The 20,262-nt window shown below is 47.3% G+C and overlaps 2 protein-coding genes across 2 annotated transcripts; both read left to right on the forward strand.

The window, feature by feature from the left end:
* Positions 1 to 156: 156 nt before the first annotated feature.
* On the forward strand, positions 157 to 12,414 carry SRP72 (signal recognition particle 72). The gene is made up of 19 exons (XM_068681651.1): positions 157 to 316; positions 812 to 932; positions 2,754 to 2,877; positions 3,669 to 3,812; positions 4,396 to 4,507; positions 5,261 to 5,292; positions 5,873 to 5,997; positions 6,098 to 6,155; positions 6,349 to 6,480; positions 6,830 to 6,958; positions 7,456 to 7,528; positions 7,800 to 7,864; positions 8,292 to 8,387; positions 8,847 to 8,950; positions 9,528 to 9,605; positions 10,225 to 10,362; positions 10,618 to 10,655; positions 10,974 to 11,133; positions 12,159 to 12,414. The coding sequence occupies exons 1-19, from the start codon at positions 193 to 195 to the stop codon at positions 12,331 to 12,333; spliced, it is 2,028 nt and encodes a 675-aa protein (XP_068537752.1). The 5' UTR covers positions 157 to 192; the 3' UTR covers positions 12,334 to 12,414.
* Positions 12,415 to 14,081: 1,667 nt separating this feature from the next.
* Positions 14,082 to 19,547, forward strand: ARL9 (ARF like GTPase 9). Its single transcript, XM_068681655.1, has 3 exons — positions 14,082 to 14,460; positions 17,100 to 17,275; positions 18,338 to 19,547. Exons 1-3 carry the CDS (start codon positions 14,130 to 14,132, stop codon positions 18,515 to 18,517), a joined length of 687 nt encoding a protein of 228 aa, XP_068537756.1. The 5' UTR covers positions 14,082 to 14,129; the 3' UTR covers positions 18,518 to 19,547.
* The last annotated feature ends 715 nt before the right edge of the window (positions 19,548 to 20,262 follow it).

Raw genomic sequence — 20,262 nt, forward strand, 5'->3', positions numbered from 1 at the left:
GTATGTTTTCCTTCAAACACATTCTGCGTGAAACCTGGAGCCCCTGCCAGCCGTCGGCAGAGGGGGGGGAACGGAGGAAGGGGACCAGGACCGGCCTCCCCCGGCTGCGGGGCGGAGCGCGGCGGTGCCGCCCCCGGGACGTGGCAGGGCGGCCGCGGGGCCCTTCCTCTTCCGAGGGCTCCCGCTCGCAAGATGGCGGCGGCGGCCGGGGCCGGGGCCGGGGCGGGCGGCGCGGCGGCGGCAGCGCTGTGGAGCGAGGTGAACCGCTGCGGGCAGAACGGAGACTTCGCCCGCGCCCTCAAGTCCGTCAACAAGAGTGAGTGCCGCCGGGGATTTGGGGTCGAGTCGTGAAATCATCGGAATTCTGTGTCTTTTTATTTATTATTTTTTTTTTCTGGCAGGAAGTGTTAGCGTGTAAAACGTGTGCTTGCCTAGAGCCGCGCTGTTCTGAGGCAGGTGCTTCTCTCCCTGCCTGTGCTCTGTGTGGCGCTGAGGCAGGTTTTGGCTCCGTGTTTTGTTCCTGGGGGTGAGGTGACAGCGAAAGGTTTGCTCAGGTGCACGCAGCCTCGCTCCAGGTGTGTTAGCAGAGCGGTCATTTCCTGTAAATTCAGTGTTTGTACCAGATTCTTCCACATCAGCAGGCTTCTTGCGTGGTCTGAACCAAGGCAAGCCATGCCTGTACCTTTTTTAAAGAAAACAGTCACATCGTTTTAAGGTTTTTTCCCAAATTTAACAACATATGTCTCTCATAAAGCACTACTGTGTCTGATAACGAGTGAGATTGTCATGTTTAAACTCTTTTATTTTCCAGTACTGCAGGTTAGCAAAGACGACGTGACCGCACTTCATTGCAAAGTGGTGTGTCTTATCCAGAACGGGAGTTTCAAAGAAGCCCTCAGCGTAATCAACACCCACAGTAAAATATTGTCCAGGTGAGTTGTGTCTTGCTGTAGCCTACAAAACATGAAACTTTTAAGTCCCCGAGAAGCTGCTGCAGCTGGAAGCACTGGTTGACAACAAAAACAAGAGCAGGAGGTGCTCAGAGCCATTGGAATTGGGGGTCTCGGTGAGACACTGATTTCCTGTGGGTGTGAGAGATGGTCTTGATCAGTTTGAGACAGTCTAATGGCTTGCTTTTCTGTTGGAGAGATTGGTCATGGAGGTAACTGAACACTAGAAAAGAGGCAAATTTTCCTTGTTGACATGGGTGAGCTCCATCCGTTGCTGGGAGAAGGGAAGAAGACATATTTCATGGGAGCAAAGAGAGGCAGGAGGCTTGCCAGTGGGAGCAAGCTGTTAGCTCTGCATGGCTTTCTCATCATACTGCTCTGCAGGGTCTTTTTCTTTGCCAGCCTGATAGTATCCAGCTTTTGAGGTGGTGCAAATGCTTTGTGCGTGTTCTCAAAAATCAGGATCTTGAAGACAACTTGCGTTTTAGAACAAGTCAAACTTCTGTATTCCCTTTTAAGTTACTAAGTAGATTTAATTCTTTTCCTAATAAAGATGCGCTTAGTGCAGTGGCTAAGATAAAAATTGCTCCCATGAACTGCCTGACAGCAGCATTTTTGTATTTCAGATGCTATTCTTGTTAAGGAACTTCCCAGAGAAGTGCCTTTCAGTATCAGAGCCATGAAACTTTTCCATGTTTATATAAGATAATAAATACTATTACCTTATTCACAAGCTCCTTCTTTCCTGAGATGAAAGGGGTTTAATTTAAGTTTGTAGCTTGTCTTTTAGTATGTGATGGAGACAGGAGAAATTTCTCCAAATGTAACTGGCTTCAAGTTTTCTCTTTAGCTTGGCAGTGCTGTGTCCCTCTGCCCTGCATAGTAGGGAAGGTGGAGGTTCTTGTTCTGTCCTGGAGTTGTCTTGTCCTTCACTCATTTTTTCACTTATTGTCCCACTCATTTGTTTTAATTTTTAATGCCATTTGTTTTTGTTTTTTAAACTTCCGTAATACTCAGCTGGTCTGAGATAATTTTAAATAGGGAGAGAAATGGCTGGTCACAAGCGTCTATTGCTGCATTTGTGGCACTAGTGATGAACTGAGGGAATTGCTGATTAATTTTCTCCTAACTTAAGTGGTAGCTCAGGGGATAGCTGGAGCAGAGCACTCAAGGCTTGATAATGTTTTCCTGCTGGTGTGAGCTTGGCTTTGAAGCCAATTTTATGCTGACATCAGCAAACACTTTTGCTGCAATTGTACTGTGCTGATATTTCAAAATAGGTTACTGTTAGCTTAAAATCTAACAGCTAGGAGGAGCTGTGCTTTATACTGCTCCCTTTCTCTCTCTGTGGGAGTTGATTATGTGTCTTTGACAGTTTGCAGTGATGATCTTCTGCTGTAGGGATATGCCTTCTGTTAGGGAAGGAGTCGCATAATGAAGCTTACTGTTGTTTTGCCTTTAAACTTGATTCACATTACCAGTAGGAGGTCTGGGGAATTACTGACTGTGTAAACAGCTGATTTGAAATGACATTTTTGGAGACACCAGAAAAAAAAGAAGGTTCATCTTTAAGATGAAGTCTTGGTATTTCTTCTCTGGTTGATATAAAGTAGGTTAAAGATGGTTACAGCACTTGACAGATGAATTATTCAGTAATCTGGGATCATGTGCTCACCTCTGGTGCTTGGCTATTTGGAACATAGTAGTCTGTGCCCAATTAGGGCTGCAGGTGTGTTCAGGCGGGTGAATGTTGTTGAATGAAGACTCCCGTGTCTGCTATCAGCCTTTGTCTTGTCGTTGCAGTGATGTTATTGCCTTCGAGAAGGCCTACTGTGAATACAGGTTGAATCGTATCGAAAGTGCTCTCAAGACCATTCAGAGTGCCAGTCAGCAGACGGACAAGCTGAAGGAGCTCTATGGACAAGTGGTAATTACAAGCTTTTCTTCCTGGTGGCAGTTCCGTATGGATGCCTTGGCTCTCTACTCTAATGTGGGGCAACTATGGGGATGGAATTATCTTCTCTGTCTTAAAGGTACGGAGGGGTACAGTTTCCAGCTGCTCCAGTCTGTGCAAAGCCTCAGCTGTCTGTAGAAGACAGACTAATTTTCTGACTGCCACTGAGAAAAAGCACTACAGTTGTGACTCCCTCTCCCTTCCTGGGTCTGGCCTGATACAGTTTTAGAAGCTGAGGGGATGAAGGGTGGAGGTTGACTGATTAATTTTTTTTTGTGGTTAAGCCCTCTTGATCTTTGCCATCAGATACCTGTCCAGGAATGGTTTGTGGGACCTGATGTCTCAGGCGTTAGAGGCGAAGCAGAAGAGCTGTTTCTCCCAGGTTGATCAGAACAGTTTTGTGAAGACAGTTTTTGTCTGTCTTCTCTCAGTTGCATGAAAAGCTGTTGATTTAACTTTTCTCGTAGAGAGATTAATTAATCTGGAAAAAGACTGTCTGAGAAGAAAAGCTTATAAAATGCTGCTTCTAAAGAAGCTCCTGTAGGAGTTACAGCTCTGCAGCCTTTATGCATATCTGCTCTTATTGCTTGGGTCCTAGCAGATAGAATTTGCCCACACAGGTAGACGCAAATGTTAGTAATGCTCAGCCTAAAATAATACGATGCTGTGCTTCTGCTGATCCATGAGGAGGGAAAAAGGAGGCTGCAGTTACTGGCATAGGCAGGGAAATGCTGTTCTGAAGGCTCACCCCCTCCTGTTTTCAGCTGTACAAGTTGGAGCGCTACGATGACTGTCTGGTTGCATACCGGGATCTCATACGCAACTCCCAGGATGAGTACGAGGAAGAGAGAAAAACCAACCTCTCGGCTGTTGTGGCAGCACAAAGCACGTGGGAGAGAGTGATGCCAGTAAGTGTGTGCTTGTCTGGGGGTGTTAGAGTGGCAGCCAGGGAGCAAAGGATTTGGAGTCTTAGAGCTCTGAAGGATGGAAATGCATTTCTGTCTCGTAATGACTTCTGTCTCTTAATGACTTCTAATGACCTAGACCACCCTGTCATGATGGGGAATTTTTTTGTTAATGAGTAGTGCAGATAAAGATGTTCTAGTTTCTCAGAAGCCTTTGCTCTGGAGATGTGCATGGCACACTCAGTTTTCTGTTTAGTGCTGCGAATCCTCGCCCTAGTTCTCTAGGGTACTGGTTCTTACTCATCCTCTTCCAGCAGCGTAAGCAGTCCCCAGGTTCAGGCTGGAGTTTAGGTGCTGCCTTGCTGATTGTGTCTGACTTCATTGTGCAGTAGGAAGGAAGATCCTTTGCACCATGACTTAAAATTTGCCAGTTTAAAATGGCCCTTTGAAAATGGCCTCTAGAGGTTTCTGTAGAAAATCTATTTTGCAAGGAATGTATGTGAAAACTATAGCTTGTGTCTGTAGTCTGTTGAATCTGTACAGATAGTTACTGTTTCTGTTGTGCTATGTTTGTTTTTCATGCTAGGAGGATTTGGGCCTTCGAGAAACCACTTACGAGCTGTGTTATAACAGCGCATGCGCGTTGATCGGGCAAGGAAAGCTGAATGAAGCAATGAAGAAACTACGGAAAGCAGAAGGTAAAATCATGGTGAGGTGTGAGAAGCTGTGTGTGACAGAAGCAGTTACTTGCTCTCTGGACACACACTTAAACAGAGAAAGAAGTTTGGGCTGTCAATTCAAAAACTGACCAAGAGCAGAATTTTCTGTAGCTGTCCAGATGGTTCTGGGCAGAAGTGGTGTTTTTGTAGAAGCCTTCCTCTGCAGCTCTTTTCCAGAGACACACTGCGTGTAGCATCCCCTGGCTCTTTTCCAGCCCCTTGATTGGGGTGCAATCCCTTTGAGCATTTTTTTTGAAGTGGGAAGCACACATGAATGTGATCTCTTCTTGAAGATGTCTAAGCTATTCTAACTTCTGGTTTTGTTAGCCTGTATGCATGCGTGTGTGCATATATATATATGAAAAAATTACTAATTTCTTTACAATCTGTTTGCTCTTGTACATAAATGTCAGTTCTACCCTGATTTTGATGATATAATAGCAGCTCCCCTTCCTGTTGTGATGAGCACATATAAATTTGGGGGTTAGTGAATCTAAGTGTGCTGTTTACAATAGTCCTTTGGAAAGGTTTGAAGGTTTTGGTTTGAAGGTTGGACCTTTCAGTGGACAAGGAACAGGCTGCCTGGAGAGGCTTTTGTAGTGATGCAGAAGTTTCAGGTTGAGTATCTGCAAGGGATACATGAAAACAGTATACGCTCCCACATGCTTCTAGGCTGTTTTTTCCCCCCCTAAGCCTTCTAAATTCTGTTCTTCCATTTGTTTTTGCTTCTAGAGCTGTGCCGCCAGTCACTCTCAGAAGACACTGTAAGTTGCTGATGTTGTTCTGGAAAATGTTTGCTTTGCACCAGCATGAATGAGGGTGTGGTCATAAAATGTAAAACAAAATAAAATAAAATAGCCAGATAACAGCCTAAAGCTGCTAATGTGGTATTACCCAGCAAGACATGCAACTGCTGTTGGTACCAGCTGGTGAGGCTGGAGCAGCAATCGTGGTTGTTGCAGAAGTGTAACACCACAATTGCTGCTCTGCTTCTCGCATGGTTGCACGTGCTGGTCCAGGCGGGATGGTTCCAGCTTGTCTGGAACCTCCCCGTGACCCATCCATGCTATGAACACGCTGACTGGGTGATGGGAGACTTAGGTGATTTGTAGTCACTGGTTGGTTCAAGTAGAGGGGTAAATTCAGACTTACAGTAGCAGGTGGGGCTTTCTTTTGGTTTAACCCAGGTTTAACTTGTATTTGTGCTGCGGCTTCACATGTAGTGGCTGGGGTTCTTTGTTGCTAATGCTGCTCAAGACAGCTCATAAACGTTTGCCTGCAGAATGCTGAAACAAGGGAAAGAAACCAGATGGCAGCTTTTTTTCCCCCTTGATTTTCCTTCAGGACGCGACTGAGGAGGACACCGAGGCTGAACTGGCCATTATTCACGGTCAGATGGCGTATATCATGCAACTGCAGGGTCGTACAGAGGATGCCCTACAGCTCTACAATCAAATAATCAAGTTGAAGTAGGAGCTTTTCTAAAACTGACATTCATTCTTCCATCTGTAGGGAGACCACTGTTCAATAACAGTGTGTTTTCTCCTTTTTTTTTTTTTTTATCTTCAGGCCAACAGATGTAGGACTGCTTGCTGTCATTGCAAATAACATCATCACAATTAACAAGGTATAGAATGACCTTGCTCCTTTCAGTGCGTCCCTTCCTTGTGGCTACTCAAGTTGTCTCTTTCTGTGAAGAGAGGGGGATAGTCAGGGAAGACTTTTTCCTAAACAGTAGTTAAATCACAGACCCAGAGAACTTCTCTTGTTGAAGGAATATATTGAAATCATGTTGTGTGATTTATTTTTTTTTTCCCCAGGACCAAAACGTTTTTGACTCAAAGAAGAAGGTCAAGCTGACCAATGCAGAAGGTGTTGAGCATAAACTCTCCAAGAAGCAGCTCCAGGCAATTGAATTCAACAAAGCTTTGCTGGCAATGTACACTAATCAGGTAGGAGAAACTGACCTGAAGTTGACTACAGACTTAGCACCCTCCACAGAAGTCTGACTAGGCAAAAATGGATGTGCAGCCTGTAGAAGATACAACCACCTGGCTTAGGCACATAAATGTGGGGAAAAATCCCTAAAAAAATAGAAGTAAAGATGATTAGGATGAGATGGAATGGGTTTGTGGGGTTCTTAGATGCATCTGAACTGCTACTGAGAGGTTTTATTCTTGGCTCCCTGTACCTGTTTCAGGGAAGCCATTGCTAGGAGCTGATCTAAGATATAACTGGCAGGTTAGCTCTAAATTAGGTGCTTGCAGAGGCTGAGCAAACTATTCTTTTCCCCCTCCTCAGGCGGATCAGTGCCGCAAGCTGTCAGCAAGCCTGCAGTCACAGAGCCCTGAGCATCTGCTCCCTGTGCTCATCCAGGCAGCCCAGCTGTGTCGTGAGAAGCAGCACGCAAAGGCCATAGGGCTTCTGCAGGTAGGTTGAGAGAAGTATTCCTTTGGTCTCGCTCCCTTTAAACTTGCTCTGTGTGTTCTTTGTGCTGTTATCCTTTGTTTTGTCTCGTTTAAATATTCAGGAATATCTGACTGTGCTTATTTTGGCTTAGTTTAATGTTTCTGGAAAGCATTTACACCCAAATGAGCCATGCTGATTTACATGGGATAGTTCCCTTGCACCTCAGGTATTTGTAGGAAGTGTCTTCCAGGATAAGCAGTGGGCTCCGTGGCTCTACTCACAAGCAGTTTACAACAGCCTCCTTTTGGAAGGACTGAGTGGCCTGGGATTGAAACCTGAGAGGACACTGGGCCACTGGCACAGTTTGGGGTCCTCGTCTGCTGCATGCTGAAGCCTGCGTGTACTGGAAAGCTTTCCTTGGCTCTTGCCAGCTTCCTGTGACTGAGCGTGAGGTCCAGTTCAGCAGAGCAGCCTTGTGCCCGTGCACATATTGAGTCATTCTATCCTCTGATTCCCAGGACTTTGCAGAGCAGCACCCTGCCAACGCAGCTGAGATCAAACTGACGATGGCCCAGCTAAAAATTGCTCAAGGTATCCAGTGTCTTCCCTTCTCGGCAAACTGTCAGTGCGTAATTATGGTTTAAGGCTTGGGGAAAAATGGGCTTTAGGGGGTCCCTGTGTGGAGGTGTGTCCTTCATTCCTGGAAATGAGGGAGATAGTTTTAAGAAGGGGATTGTTTTGTCCCCATTGTTTACCTTTGGCAGGAACTAGTGGAAGTTCACCGGCTAGTCCCTTGCCCTGTCCACCAGCCAGGATGAAGTGTCAGCGTGGCACTAAGGGCATGTTGTTCCCTCTCTTACAGGCAGTGTCACCAAAGCCTGTATGATTCTGAGGAGCATAGAGGAACTGCAGCACAAGCCTGGTATGGTAAGTAAAACTGCTTGCCCTGGGTCACCTCTAGTTGTGTTTAGGGTGTCTGTACCTCATTTCTTCCGTGCTGATTTTTTTTTTTCGTGGCTGTTGGGGTAGAGATGGGGGGAGAAAAAGGTTTATAGTGAAACTGTGTCCAGTGGCAAGCAAAGGAAGTGCCAAGACAAGAAATCTCTTTCTGTAAATGCAGTCCTAAGCTTGTACTGTAAGGGAAGAATTGTTGGTGACATTTCTTTGTGAGGGACCTTCAGGTAGGAAGGTCTTGCCTGGGTATCCTGCCTGTCACCATAGCTGCTTTCTAGGGACAGAGCAAAAAGCTCACATTGCCTCTGTCTTGAGGAAATCTTGTGAATTAAATGCTGGCTCTCTGTCTACAGACAGTTTGTGTGAGGATCTGTTATAAGCTGCTCTTGAACGTTTGCAGGTGTCTGCGTTGGTGACAATGTATAGCCACGAAGAAGACATTGACAGTGCCATCGAGGTCTTCACGCAGGCTATCCAGTGGTATCAGCAATTCCAGGTAAGTCAGTCCCGAGGAGGTAATGCAGTCTTTTCTAGGTAGCCCAAGCTCAGCTTTTCCCACTGATGCACAGCCTCAGCAGTTCATCCAGCTGGGGTTTTGGAGAGCTATGAGCTCCTGTTTTGTAAGCATTTGTTTTATCACTGCTGCATTATTTTGGATGTGTTGCAAAGAAGGAGAAGCAGATCCGTACTTTTCCTGTCAGATTAAGAGAGTGGGAGCTGTGGGTGCCCAAATGTAGCAGTCAGGCCTCCTCTCTGATTAGAAAGCACTGTGGATCAATGAGCAAGCTGCCTCATCCCATACAGTCTTGCCTCACATCCTAGAGTGCAAAGATAGTCTAATTCTGTATGACAGGGTGCTAACTCCCTGGCCAGGTCTCTGGGGCATTAAAGCCAGCTAGAGCTGGGCTCCGTGTTGTGAAATTAAAGACCTAATTACAGCTGCTTTGTCTTTCAGCCAGAGTCTCCTGTTCATTTGTCACTGATAAGGGAAGCTGCTAACTTCAAATTAAAGCATGGCAGGAAGAAAGAAGCAATCAGCGACTTGGAGGAGCTCTGGAAGTGAGTTGTGTGGCTGCTAAACAGGGAGTCTCTGCCCACAGACCTCTGCAAGCTGCCTGGTGCCAGGTCGTTTTTGACAATGTTGGTTCACCAGCAGCCCTCTTACAGAGTTGCTTTTGTGCAGAGGTTCCAATGCAAAGCCATGTTTGTGAAGGTAGGGGAGCACTCATTTGGTCTGTAGCTGACATTCACTTGAAAACCTGCCTGACTTGTCCTGGAGGACTCCTACATGCAGTGCAGGTTGCTTTGGTGACTGGGACATGTGCATTTTTCTAGTGCTGCATAAACCATGGATGCCTTAAGTTTTCATTTTTTTATCTACTTGGTGGGATATGAGAGAGTTCTGTTAATTTGCCTTTGCAACTGGAACTTCAGGGGGTTTTGTCTTTCATTGCCTGCTTTTTGATAGTGTGATATCTGCTCCTCTCTCTGCATCAGTGATGTTTGGTGGTGTGCTCTGTAGGATACCACAGACTGGCATAACCTGTCCCCACAGGTAGCAGCCATGCTCGGGTAGCATGCAACAGGTTTTGGGATGAGTGTATGACTTGAGCCTTCTGTTTCTTCTTCTCCAAAGGCAAAACCCAAAAGATGTGCACACGCTGGCACAGCTCATCTCTGCCTACTCCCTGGTGGACCCTGAAAAAGCTAAAGTGTATCCTTTTTAGTGCCAAGGCATTTGGGCATTGCTTCCTTGGATTTCAGTTGTGTGGGGAATTTGGTCCCATTCTCACCTGAAGAAAGGCAAGGAACATCTCCAGTTGGGTATCTGGGTCAAGTTCTCTGGAACTGCTTTATTTTCTAAGTAGTGTGATTACTGTGAGATTCCAAGACCCTTTTGTCTTTGGCCTCCTCTCTGAGATGTGGTAATTTAAGACTATGAGGAACCAAAAATAGGAGCTTCTCCGTCTTTTCTGTGGTAGTAATGCAGGACTGTGCCCAACAGAATATGGCTAAACTCTCCCTGACCCAAAACGTCAGGTTCCCGCACAGCTTTTGCCATCTAGAACAGAAGCAGCAATTTACTCTGAAAGCTGTCCTCCACCTCAAAGAAGGGAAAAATGAGGCAGAGGGCAATTAAGCAGCTCATTCCAGCTTGGGCAGGGAGCTGGGGCTGGCCCTGTAGGTCTGCCTGGTATATTACCATCAGGCTTAACTTGTTCAAGCTGATGGTTTCTTTTGGTACCTGAATAAAGATGGGTGTTTCTTTGGTTGCTGCTTGCCAGTTGTGTGTTAGCTTTCCTGGTTTGCATCCCTGAACTCTTCCTTTGCAGTCTCAGCAAACATTTGCCTTCCTCAGACACCATGTCGCTGAAGGTAGATGTTGATGCCCTGGAGAACTCCCATGGAGCGACCTACGTTCGGAAGAAAGCTGGGAAACTCACTGGAGACAACCAGCAGAAAGAGCAAGGGTAGCGTGCTGCTTTGGCTCTGGCACAGACATTTTTTGGGATGGTGTAGGAGCCACACCTGCTGTGGTAGGGGTATTGGTGTAGCAGATGCCCTGGTGGAAGGGGGAGCCTGTTGTGTAACTGCAAGGAGCTTCAGATAGCAGCAGACCAAGTTGTTAGAGAGATGGGAATGGTTTAGCTTCTTCCAGAACTAGCTTTTGTTTGATTTCTCACAAAAGCTGTGTCACAGTGGCTGTTTCCCTGCTTGCTTTTCAGGCAAGGGGAGGTGAAGAAAAAGAAGAAGAAGAAGAAAGGTAAGTTGTACTTCCTAGATGTTGATAAGGCACAGACGCAGAGAGCTGGCCAGATTGTTTCTTCTGGTAGCTAACCTTCAGCTCCCTGGGATCTGGGACTCTTGAACTGAGGTGTTCATGACTGATTGCTCATCCTGTGTGGGGCATTTCTCCACAGAAGGGAGAGCAGCTCCCTGACAGGACATTTACAGTGTCTTGTGTTGTGGGTTGCTGGGGTCTGTGTAATTTGTCTCTGCTGACAACCCCCATGTATCCCTTGTTGACACCTCTCTAGCATTTTGCCCCCTATCTCATTTCCTGCCACTGGCTGTTCTGCAGGAAAGCTGCCCAAGAACTACGACCCCAAGGTAACTCCTGACCCTGAGCGGTGGCTTCCAATGCGAGAGCGTTCCTACTATCGTGGACGGAAGAAGGGGAAGAAGAAGGATCAGGTTGGCAAAGGAACTCAGGGTTCAACCACAGCTGGTTCCTCTGAACTGTAAGTACCCACTGCTGGGTTTGGTGTGGGGAATGACTCCTGGGTGGCCCGGAAGCGTGGCTTTGTGCTTTCCTGAGGCTCTGTCACCTCACCGGCCCTGGGTAGTACAGCTGAAGCTGCACTTTGTCACTTGAACCTTCTACCAGGTGCCCTTCCAGAAGTTCTCTATAATTGACTGAGAAGCAAAATGATATGATAGGCATGCTCGAAGGTGCCAAGGTGCAAATAAAATCCCAGAAGTGTTTTTATACGCTTTTCTTAGCTTTGAGGGCTAGATGAATTTTGCATGGCATCGCTCAACCTATTTGCTTTTGTCTTTTGGTTACTGGAGAACCGCTAGCCATTATTTGGGAAAGTACCGTACATCCCTCTAACTTGATCTTGATTTGAGCTGGAATCAGGGTTTTCCTTTATGTATGAGGCCTCACAGCAAGCTGGTGACTTACTAGCATCTGGGAGAAGGAAGTACATTTAAAATAATAGCGACATAGGGAACTGCTAGTCGGGGATGATACAGCTCTTCTTTATACAGCTGTCTCTCCAAATGGAAGCATGAAAAGCCTTTTGTGGTACTGTTAGTTCGAGCAGTGTTTGCAAAGAGAGCAGGCACAAAGGTGCCTTTGTCATTAAGGAGAAAAAGGATGTTGGTCTGCAACTGCATATCTGGGGGCCTTAAAAGGGTTTTCTTGCATTTGCATGAGTGTCAACTGTCTATTCAGAAGTTGAAAGCCATGCTTTTGTTGTTGGGATTTCTGCTGTCTGATGAGCATCAGTTAGAAGGTGATTGCCTGTCCTTTGAGACAAGTTCCCATCATCCATCAACCCTCCTGTGTACACTGAAGCTCATTTAAGATGAGCAAAATCTCCTTGCTTGAGTGCTCTCGCATCCATGGTGGTGTTGTAATGCTATTTTATATGACAGCTAAGCTACTCTATCTTTTGCTCTCAGCTTCCTGTCCAGCTGTTGCTACAGTGCCACATCTCGCAGGTGTTTGTGAACCCATGTGGTGTATTTTTCTCTGTAGGGATGCCAGCAGGACTGCCAGCAGCCCACCTACCTCCCCTCGGCCCGGCAGTGCTGCCGCTGTATCGGCTGCGAGTAACGTCATCCCTCCCAGGCACCAAAAACCTGCTGGTGCACCAGCCACCAAGAAGAAACAACAGCAGAAGAAGAAGAAAGGGGGTAAAAGCGGATGGTAAAAAGCAGGATGTGTAACCTCCCTCCCTCAGCAGGTGATGCTGGTTGCATAATAAAGGTCAAAAGCCAGTGGTGGTGAAAGACTCGTGGCATCCAAATCTCTCTGTGCTCTGGGAGGAGATGGGCTGGTATGGACACTGTGATAATGTCTGCTCACCGAGTTGTCTTCCTTACCTTAGTTCCCACTGTGGCTCGTCTTCCTCCAAAGCTGTGTTAGTGTGGAGCACAAGTCAGAATAAGGAGCCCCACGGAGTATGGGGGGCTGCTATGCCTCCTGCTCAAGCAGGAGGCCTGGGGCGCTACATGTGGGAGCAGCTGTGGTACTGTCACAAGGGAAAAAGGGTGGGTGAAAAGGACCATGGCCTTATTTGGTTCCCTCTTGTGCCTCTGGGGAACTGCATTCTTAACTGTAAATACACACAGAGCTTGTAGCTTATTTCTGGAGTGAGAGCTGTTCCATATGTGCAGCCCCAGGAGCTGCATGCTTCCCAGCTCCTGCTCCAACTCCTCTTTTAGTTGGTAGCAGAAATTACTTGCTGGGACAGCACACTGGATTTACGAAGGCCTGTTTTTGAGAGTAGCAAGCTCCCTTGAAAGTTGGAGTAATGATGCCTTGCATCTCTTCTCTCCACCACTGTCACCAACTGCAAGTTAGAAGCTGGGTTGTTGGGCTTAATGTTTAACTGCATCCCCCAGTGAGGGTTAGGAAAGTCCCCTTTTCTTCATCAAGCTCTAACAGCCCTCTCTGCAGGTTGTTTTTCATGTTTCCCCTTTCATGACTGCAAATCTAACTTCCTCTGCTTTTGTACCCTTCCCAAGCCATCCTTGTCACACAGTGCCCTGCAGTCTGGGTAAAATGGTGCTAGTGGCATGGGACAGGGCTTCATACTGCAGCAAAGACTTTCCTGGAGTTGTTAGGATAAGAAGAAGAAAAAAATGATTTTCAAAATATTTAACTTTGTGCTTTGGGTTGCGTGCTGTATGCATGCCAGGTAGTTCTGGACGACTGTGTAAAGGAGCTAAACATTTAAGAGCAGTCATTTTTTATCAATAGCTAAGCACAGAGCAGTCAAAAGGGGAAGGAAACTCTGGCCTGGCTGTGGCATCTCTGGACTCAGATAGTAAGTATGGAAGGAACTGGCTGTTACCATAAAACTCAAATGCAGCCTGTAAAAAGAAATCTGTCCATGTTTTTTAACTTCCAGAGGTGTGGAACAACCAACGGTGTGTTGAAACATTAGCTTTATGCTACTCCTGCATATGCTAGTCAAAGTATTTGTCAGATTTATCTGACAGCATCTCTGCAAGCAATGTCCTCGGTGTTTTGTCCTAGTTGGTCACTGACCACCAAACAGCACAGGCGCAGATGGTCTTGAAAAACAACAGACGGCCTGGATTACACCGAAGATAAGCTGAGGGGGGAGAGCACGACGTAAGATGGCAAAGTGCGTGGCAGCTGACCTGGCGTCCCCTCTTCTGCTGCGTTAGTAGGGGGCACGGTGCAGTGCAAAATAGCGAAAACAAAGCGTTTGTGATGGTTGTGCTGGAGAAACAAGGCCCATTTTGAAAGGAGGCTGTGGGTGAGGTGGAAGAGGTGCAGCAGCTCTCCCAGCACCCTCACCCACCTCTAGCAACTCGCGCTGCAAAACCATTTCACCAGGCGTAGACACCGCCTGACAGGGAAAGCCTGTGCTTGAAGGGATTTAAACCTCGTCCTGTGGGTGGAAGCATGCGCAGGGGAAGCCGAAAAGGGGGAGCCTGCAGGGGGAGCCGCCTCCCCGCCGCAGCCGGGCCGGCCATGGGCAGCCGCCTGCGGCTCTGTGGGGCCGCCCTGGCCATGGCGGGCGGCGCGGCCCTGGCGGCCTGGGCATGGACTCGCCTGAGGGGCCGGGGGGCAGGGCGGGGGGAGCCCCCCGCACCGAGGCTTGGTCCCGTCCCTTCCATCCGTGTCGCCCCGCAGGGGAAGCGGCAGGGCAGGCAGATCCTGGTGCTGGGGCTGGATGGCGCGGGGAAGAGCAGCCTGCTGCAGGCGCTGGCCACTAACCAGGTGAAGCGCAGCCTGGCGCCCACCGAGGGCTTCAACGCCGTCTGCATCGCCACCGAGGAGTCGCAGATGGAGTTCCTGGAGAGTGAGTGAGGTTGATTTTACTGCCTACGAGCTCCTGTCCTGCGTGCTTGTGTTTTAAAGCCTCGTAGCTCCTCGTGCCTGCTCCGCTAACACAAAGCCGTGGTTGTTTGCCCTGTGGAGCTCCTGCTTTCCCACCCTCCTCGGTGCTCATGCCTGACAAGGGCAAGCGTAGAAGAGGTGAATAAGGTGAAAGAGGAGAACACACAGAGCTGTTCTTCCTGCTTTTTCTTCAAAAACCTATCTAAGGGACCCTGGAGTCAGGTCAGTGCCTGGTATCGAGAGGCTGACACCCTAACCTCACCGGTGCCAGCTTTCTGCAGGGACAGAGGCTGCCATTTAGTTCTTCCTGTGCTGTGCTGTGCTTGCCTGACAGAGCTGGCGGCTAGCCCAGGAACGCCTCAGTACCTTTGTCAGCAAGCACAAAGCAGCTGTGCTGTTACCAGGCAGACGGTATTCAGGATGTGAGGATGAAGCCTCTAAGGCAGAGCGTCGTTCCCAGTCCTACTGTGGAAGTCTCTGCACCATGCCAGGGAAAACACCTCTTTAGAGATGCTTAGAGTCTGTGTCCCTCTCCTGGTTGGTATTAGACACTTGTATTTCCCACTGGCTTTGCTGGGAGTGAGGTGGTCTCCGAGCTAGAGAAACCCACAGGATTTCTGCTGCTGCCTGCAGGTTGCTTGGGCCCAGTGCAGTGCAGGATGGTTGTTTCTGAGTCAGCCTTCCCTCTCTGGTCCAGGTTGGTAGTGACTGAGATGTGTTGGCTATGATCTGACCCATGGGAGATGAAATGTCTCAAGCCAATTTCAGCTAGGTAAATCTGCGCATGGCGCTCTGATCTGTTACTTACCCAGTCTGTACCATTGCCTAGACCAGAGGTTAGCAGCCTGCACTGTGAACATGTAGTTCATTACGATTTTCAGACAGTAGGGGTTTTATTTTGCCAGCCTGGACAGATAGAAAAAAACATTTTTTGTGTACCATCATGTAAATAAGTAGGTGGAATCTTGCCTCTTCAAGGAGCTCCTGGCTTCTGCTGAGTTGCTGCTACTGGTTTGGGAAGGAAAAAATGTTCACTATGAGGTTGCAGACCCCTGGTTTATGCTATGTATGAATGCACTGGACAGAAAGACTAGTGATGAGCATAGAGAACATCCCTGTACAGAGTTAGAGGTATCTGCCCCAAGTGTAAGGTCAGTTACAGTCTGTTGGCTCCTTCCCCCAGTGGTGGACTTGCATCTGCAGACAGAGCTGCACTGGGGCTCTTGAAAACACCCTAGCAGGGAAACATTGCTTCACTTTGTGTGTTCTTGAAACTGGTAAATAATTTTTACTTAGGGCAAAATTGCTCTGGAACAACAAATTTACTAAGGACAGTAAATTTGATAGGCTGGCTAGCAAGTCAGTTTTGAAAAGAGTTCCTAAATAAGACAGGAAATTATTATAGGGAAACCTAAATATATTGCTTTGGGAACTTGCTGCAGTTGGTGTCAAGTCACCCCTGTCTCTTGAGCCTGGTGTTCTGCAAAGTACCTTCACGCACACACCCCCTCCCTGCCTTTGATTGCCTAGAAATGATAGACCTGGAGAGCTGAAAATATACAGAATCACCGAATGGTTGAGGTGGGAAGGGACCTCTGGAGATCACCTGGTCCAACCCCCTGCCAAGCTGGATCACCTAGAGCACATTGCTCAGGATGGCATCCAGGTGGGTTTTGGATATCTCCGGAGAAGGAGACTGCACAACCTCTCTGGGCAGCCTGTCCCAGGGCTCTGTCACTCTCCCAGTATAGAAGTGCCCTCTCATATTCCATGGAATTTCCCATGCTTCAGTTTGTGCCTGTTGCCTCTCATCCTGTCGCCTCCCTGAAGTGCTTAATATACTGTAAGCTATCCCTGCTTCTCTTAAACTCAGCACCACCAATGTTCTCAGATGGGAACAGCAATCTCAGGCACGTGGCTTCACCACAGAACTGTTATAAGCCCTGGTTTTGAAGGTGAATATCTTTCTTCCATAGCCAACAGAGTCTGGGTAGAATTGTATCCTGTGCAAAGATTTATCCCATCACCTAAGGACAGCTCAAAGCGTCTGTTGGAACTTGATTTTTATCTCTTCCTAAACACCTCTGGTGCTTTGACAATACGAAAGCTGTGCAAGTTTTTGATTTAGTCCCTAGTGTAATGCAAATCTGATGAGAGCCCTCCCCATGCCAGAATTAAATTTCTCTCTAGGAAATTGTAGGCCTGCTTTGTCTGAAGATGCTATCCTTTGTCTGAAGGGCATCCCTGTGAAACGGGGACATTCTCACGTTGTCCTTCTGGATACTGAACCTTTTTCCGCTGTCCCTTCTGGCTCGAGAACAAGACCCATGTTGCAGAAAGCAACCATTTAAAAACAAAACAAAAACAAACAAACAACAAAAAAACAAACCTCAAGAGCTTGCAATAGAAAGATTTTTATTTCTTTCTGAGCACACTCAAGCCTGCCTTTTCCCCTGACTGGGGAAAATAAAGCTATTTCTGTGCTCGTGTACAGTAACCCAAATTCCTTGGGTTTTCAACCCAGAGCCTGCTGTCTGGACCTCTGGGAGCTGTGCTGCTTGGATTATTTGGTGAATCTTGTGTTGCTGTGTTCTCTTCCAGTTGGGGGCAGTGAATCTCTGCGTTCATACTGGAAGATGTACCTGCCCCAAGTGCTGCTGCTGATCTACGTAGTGGACTCAGCTGATCATGCTCGGCTGCCTGTGGCGAAACAGCTGCTTCATCAACTGGTCGAGAACAACTCCACCCTGCCCGTGGTGGTTCTGGCCCACAAGCAGGTAGGAGTTCCCTGCCCTTACTTGAGCTTGGGCTGGCAGCAGCTCTGAAAACAGCCAATAAAGCTTTTCAAAGAAGGCCACACGCTGGGGAGTTTTCTGAGGCACCAGCTGACAGCAAAGGAAATTAATCTGGCGTTGAGTTTTGGACCTGTAAGATGAAGGTCCTGCACTCAGAGATGGTGCAAAACAAACTGTGGGTGGAAATAATGGTGAAATCTGCTGCAGAGCTGCAAGGCTTGAGAGCAGCAAGGGAGACCACAGTTGAACCTGGAATTAGGTTTCTCTTCTGAATAGCTGTCCCTGGGTACCTCTTTACCTAGCAGCCCCCACGTAGCAAAGCACAATTGTTTGCTTTCACATCGTCTGTTTAGTTGCTCCTGTGGTTGCTTGTAGAAGTGTAAGAGAAGAGGAGCTTTCTTCACAAGGCAGTGTTTTCTTCTGATTTCTGTGAAAGTGTCAAATACCTGCAGTAGATGACAGAACAGCTGAAAGTCTTTAAGTGCAGATTTTTTATTATTAATTTTTTTTTGGAGCCATGTGCTTGGTTTGTTCTACATTGTTACCACCCAAATATCTGTTAACTTAGATATGTTGCTAGCAGTCCTTTGTATTAGTCTCATAAGTCTTGGCTTCATCAAACACAAATGCTACTGCTGATTCTCTAGGTCCATGAGACAGAAGTGCTGGGGGCTGGGAAGGTAATGAGGGAATGACTTCTGTATTTGCCCTGTTCTTGTAACTCTGCGTGGGGTGCTTGGGGTCTTGGACCAGGAATACTTCTTTTTCTAGCTTGTACAGCTAGTCATAAATTATTATTGGAAACACTGAAATAACTGGGAGCAGAGCTGTACCCTTATTTCTTCAGGAAGAAGTCAGGTTAAGGATAAACATTTTGGTTCCAAAGCATTTTAGGGCATGGGAACATGATCGTATAAGGATACATAGAAGAGCAGTGCCCCCAGACATTCTGAGACCCTTCCCCTCCCTGAGGAAAGGCTCAGAGTAGGACTGGTGCTGCCACCTCTTGCAACTAACAGGCTTGTTTTTGGTTTTGTGTGTCAGGACCTCGAAGGTGCATACTGCATCACAGATATCCACGATGCTCTGGCACTGTCTGATATCGGGGACAAGAGGAAGATGTTCTTGATCGGTACCCACGTGGCAGAGGATGGCTCAGAGATCTCCTCAAGCATGAAGGATGCCAAGGAGCTGATAGCAGAGCTGTTTTTGGAAATGCAGTGACAGCTCTTTTCCTTCAACACAATTCTTGCAGCTGTGGAAGATGAGGTGTTAGTACGTGGTTGGTTTGCCACGTGGCAGCTGAAATGTAGAAGTACCTTTTCCTTGTGGGTGTGGAATTCCTCTGAAAATGATGTCTAGTTGGTAAGAAAATCTATTTCATAGTGTTTTTAAAATACTTTTGGAAAATAATGTATTTGTAGCCTATTTGTAGGGGAAAGTGAAACTCTCAGACAGCAGAGTTAGGGGTATGTATAGCTTAGGCTGAGACGGCCACTTGCCAGGTTGGAATTAACCATCGGCTTTAATGAACCAAAGCTGTATTCAGTGAATTTAACCTGGCCTGAAGTCTCAGGTTTAAATTGAATTATGTTTACTTCATAGGTAATGGATTTTACAGCAACTCTGTTAGTCAAGTTGTTCTGTTAAAAATGAGACCACTTCTTGAGAGTGCCAGAAATGTAAAATCCTGTGACAGAACTGCATTTTTGACAGTGACAATCTCTGTTTTTGCTCTATAGGAGCTGCCTTTTAGGGGAGTGACAAATTGGTGATTTCTGGAAATTGGGCTTGTTTACAGCTTCTTTAGTGGATAAGAAAGACGAGAAAATTAAAGCAATAAGACATTAAAATTTTCTTTGCTTACGGGGGGAAAAAAAAACACAAAACAGTGCAATTTAAGGTCGTGATTGAAAGCATTTAAGTTAGGTTGGCATCAGAGGTTGGGGGAATCCATCAGTTTGAGTGACTTATTTTGGTTTAGTCCAGATTGTGCTTGAGCAAGCAGTGTCATGGGTGAAAAATTCATCGCTTTTGGGAAGTGATTTCTGTTAGCACAGCAGATAAGGAAGATGAGTTGGAAAGGAGTGTTACTTTCTCAGTGTCAGTGTCCTTGTAATTACACTCCAAACAAGTGATTCAGGTTCCAGGCAGTACTGCAAAAGACACGTTTTATAACCAAATGTATTGTACAAGTTTTTTCTAGTTTTGTCCTTTGTAACAGATGCATAAATCAGAAAATTTTACTCTTTAACGACTGGTCTGGGTTTCATTTACTTCAACAAGGAATGACACAGCAGACCTTCACGGCTTTTCTTGGACAGCTACCTTTAAAATCGTTCTTTTTGCAATTCTGTAAGGGATGGGTGCTCGGCTGGCCTGCCTCTGTGCAAACAGTCCCCTGCCAGCAGGGCTCAAGCTTCTGCAGGCAGCGGGATTTTCCCTGAGCTCAAGGCAGAGGGAAGCCAACGAGAGCTGGGCTGAAGACCCCGCAGCGAGGCAGCACGATGAAGCAGATGGCCGCACGCCTCCAAGGCCTCCCAGTGGTGTGGAGGCAAGACAGGAGTGAAGGGAAGGCTGCTGCGGGCAGAGGGGCTGTGGAGGCTCCCTCACAGGCTCCAGAAGAAGGGCAGCTCGGTGGGCAGATGGGTGTGGATGAGCTATCTGCCTCCCTTCGAGGCTGCTCCACCAGTGGCCATCCCCATGTCCATCCCCTCAGCCCTTGGGGTGGGGCAGGAAGGTGCCTCACAGCCCCTCAGGGCCGCCCGTGGCTCTTGCTGCAATCTGGGCTAGGGGCTGCCTGTAATCTCCCTTCGTTTCCTCACACTTTCTGCACGTTGCCACATCTTTGTTTTTTTCCATTCTCCCTCTTAAAATGTGACGGCTTGGATTGTGCTTCTGTGTTTAGTTTTACTTCCCGGTGTAGTATCGCTGCTGAGGCTCCCCCGAGGCTTTCATAACTTCCCCTT

This window comes from Anas acuta, chromosome 4, assembly GCF_963932015.1.
Source record: "Anas acuta chromosome 4, bAnaAcu1.1, whole genome shotgun sequence".
In the NCBI taxonomy this organism is placed as follows: Eukaryota; Metazoa; Chordata; class Aves; order Anseriformes; family Anatidae; genus Anas; species Anas acuta.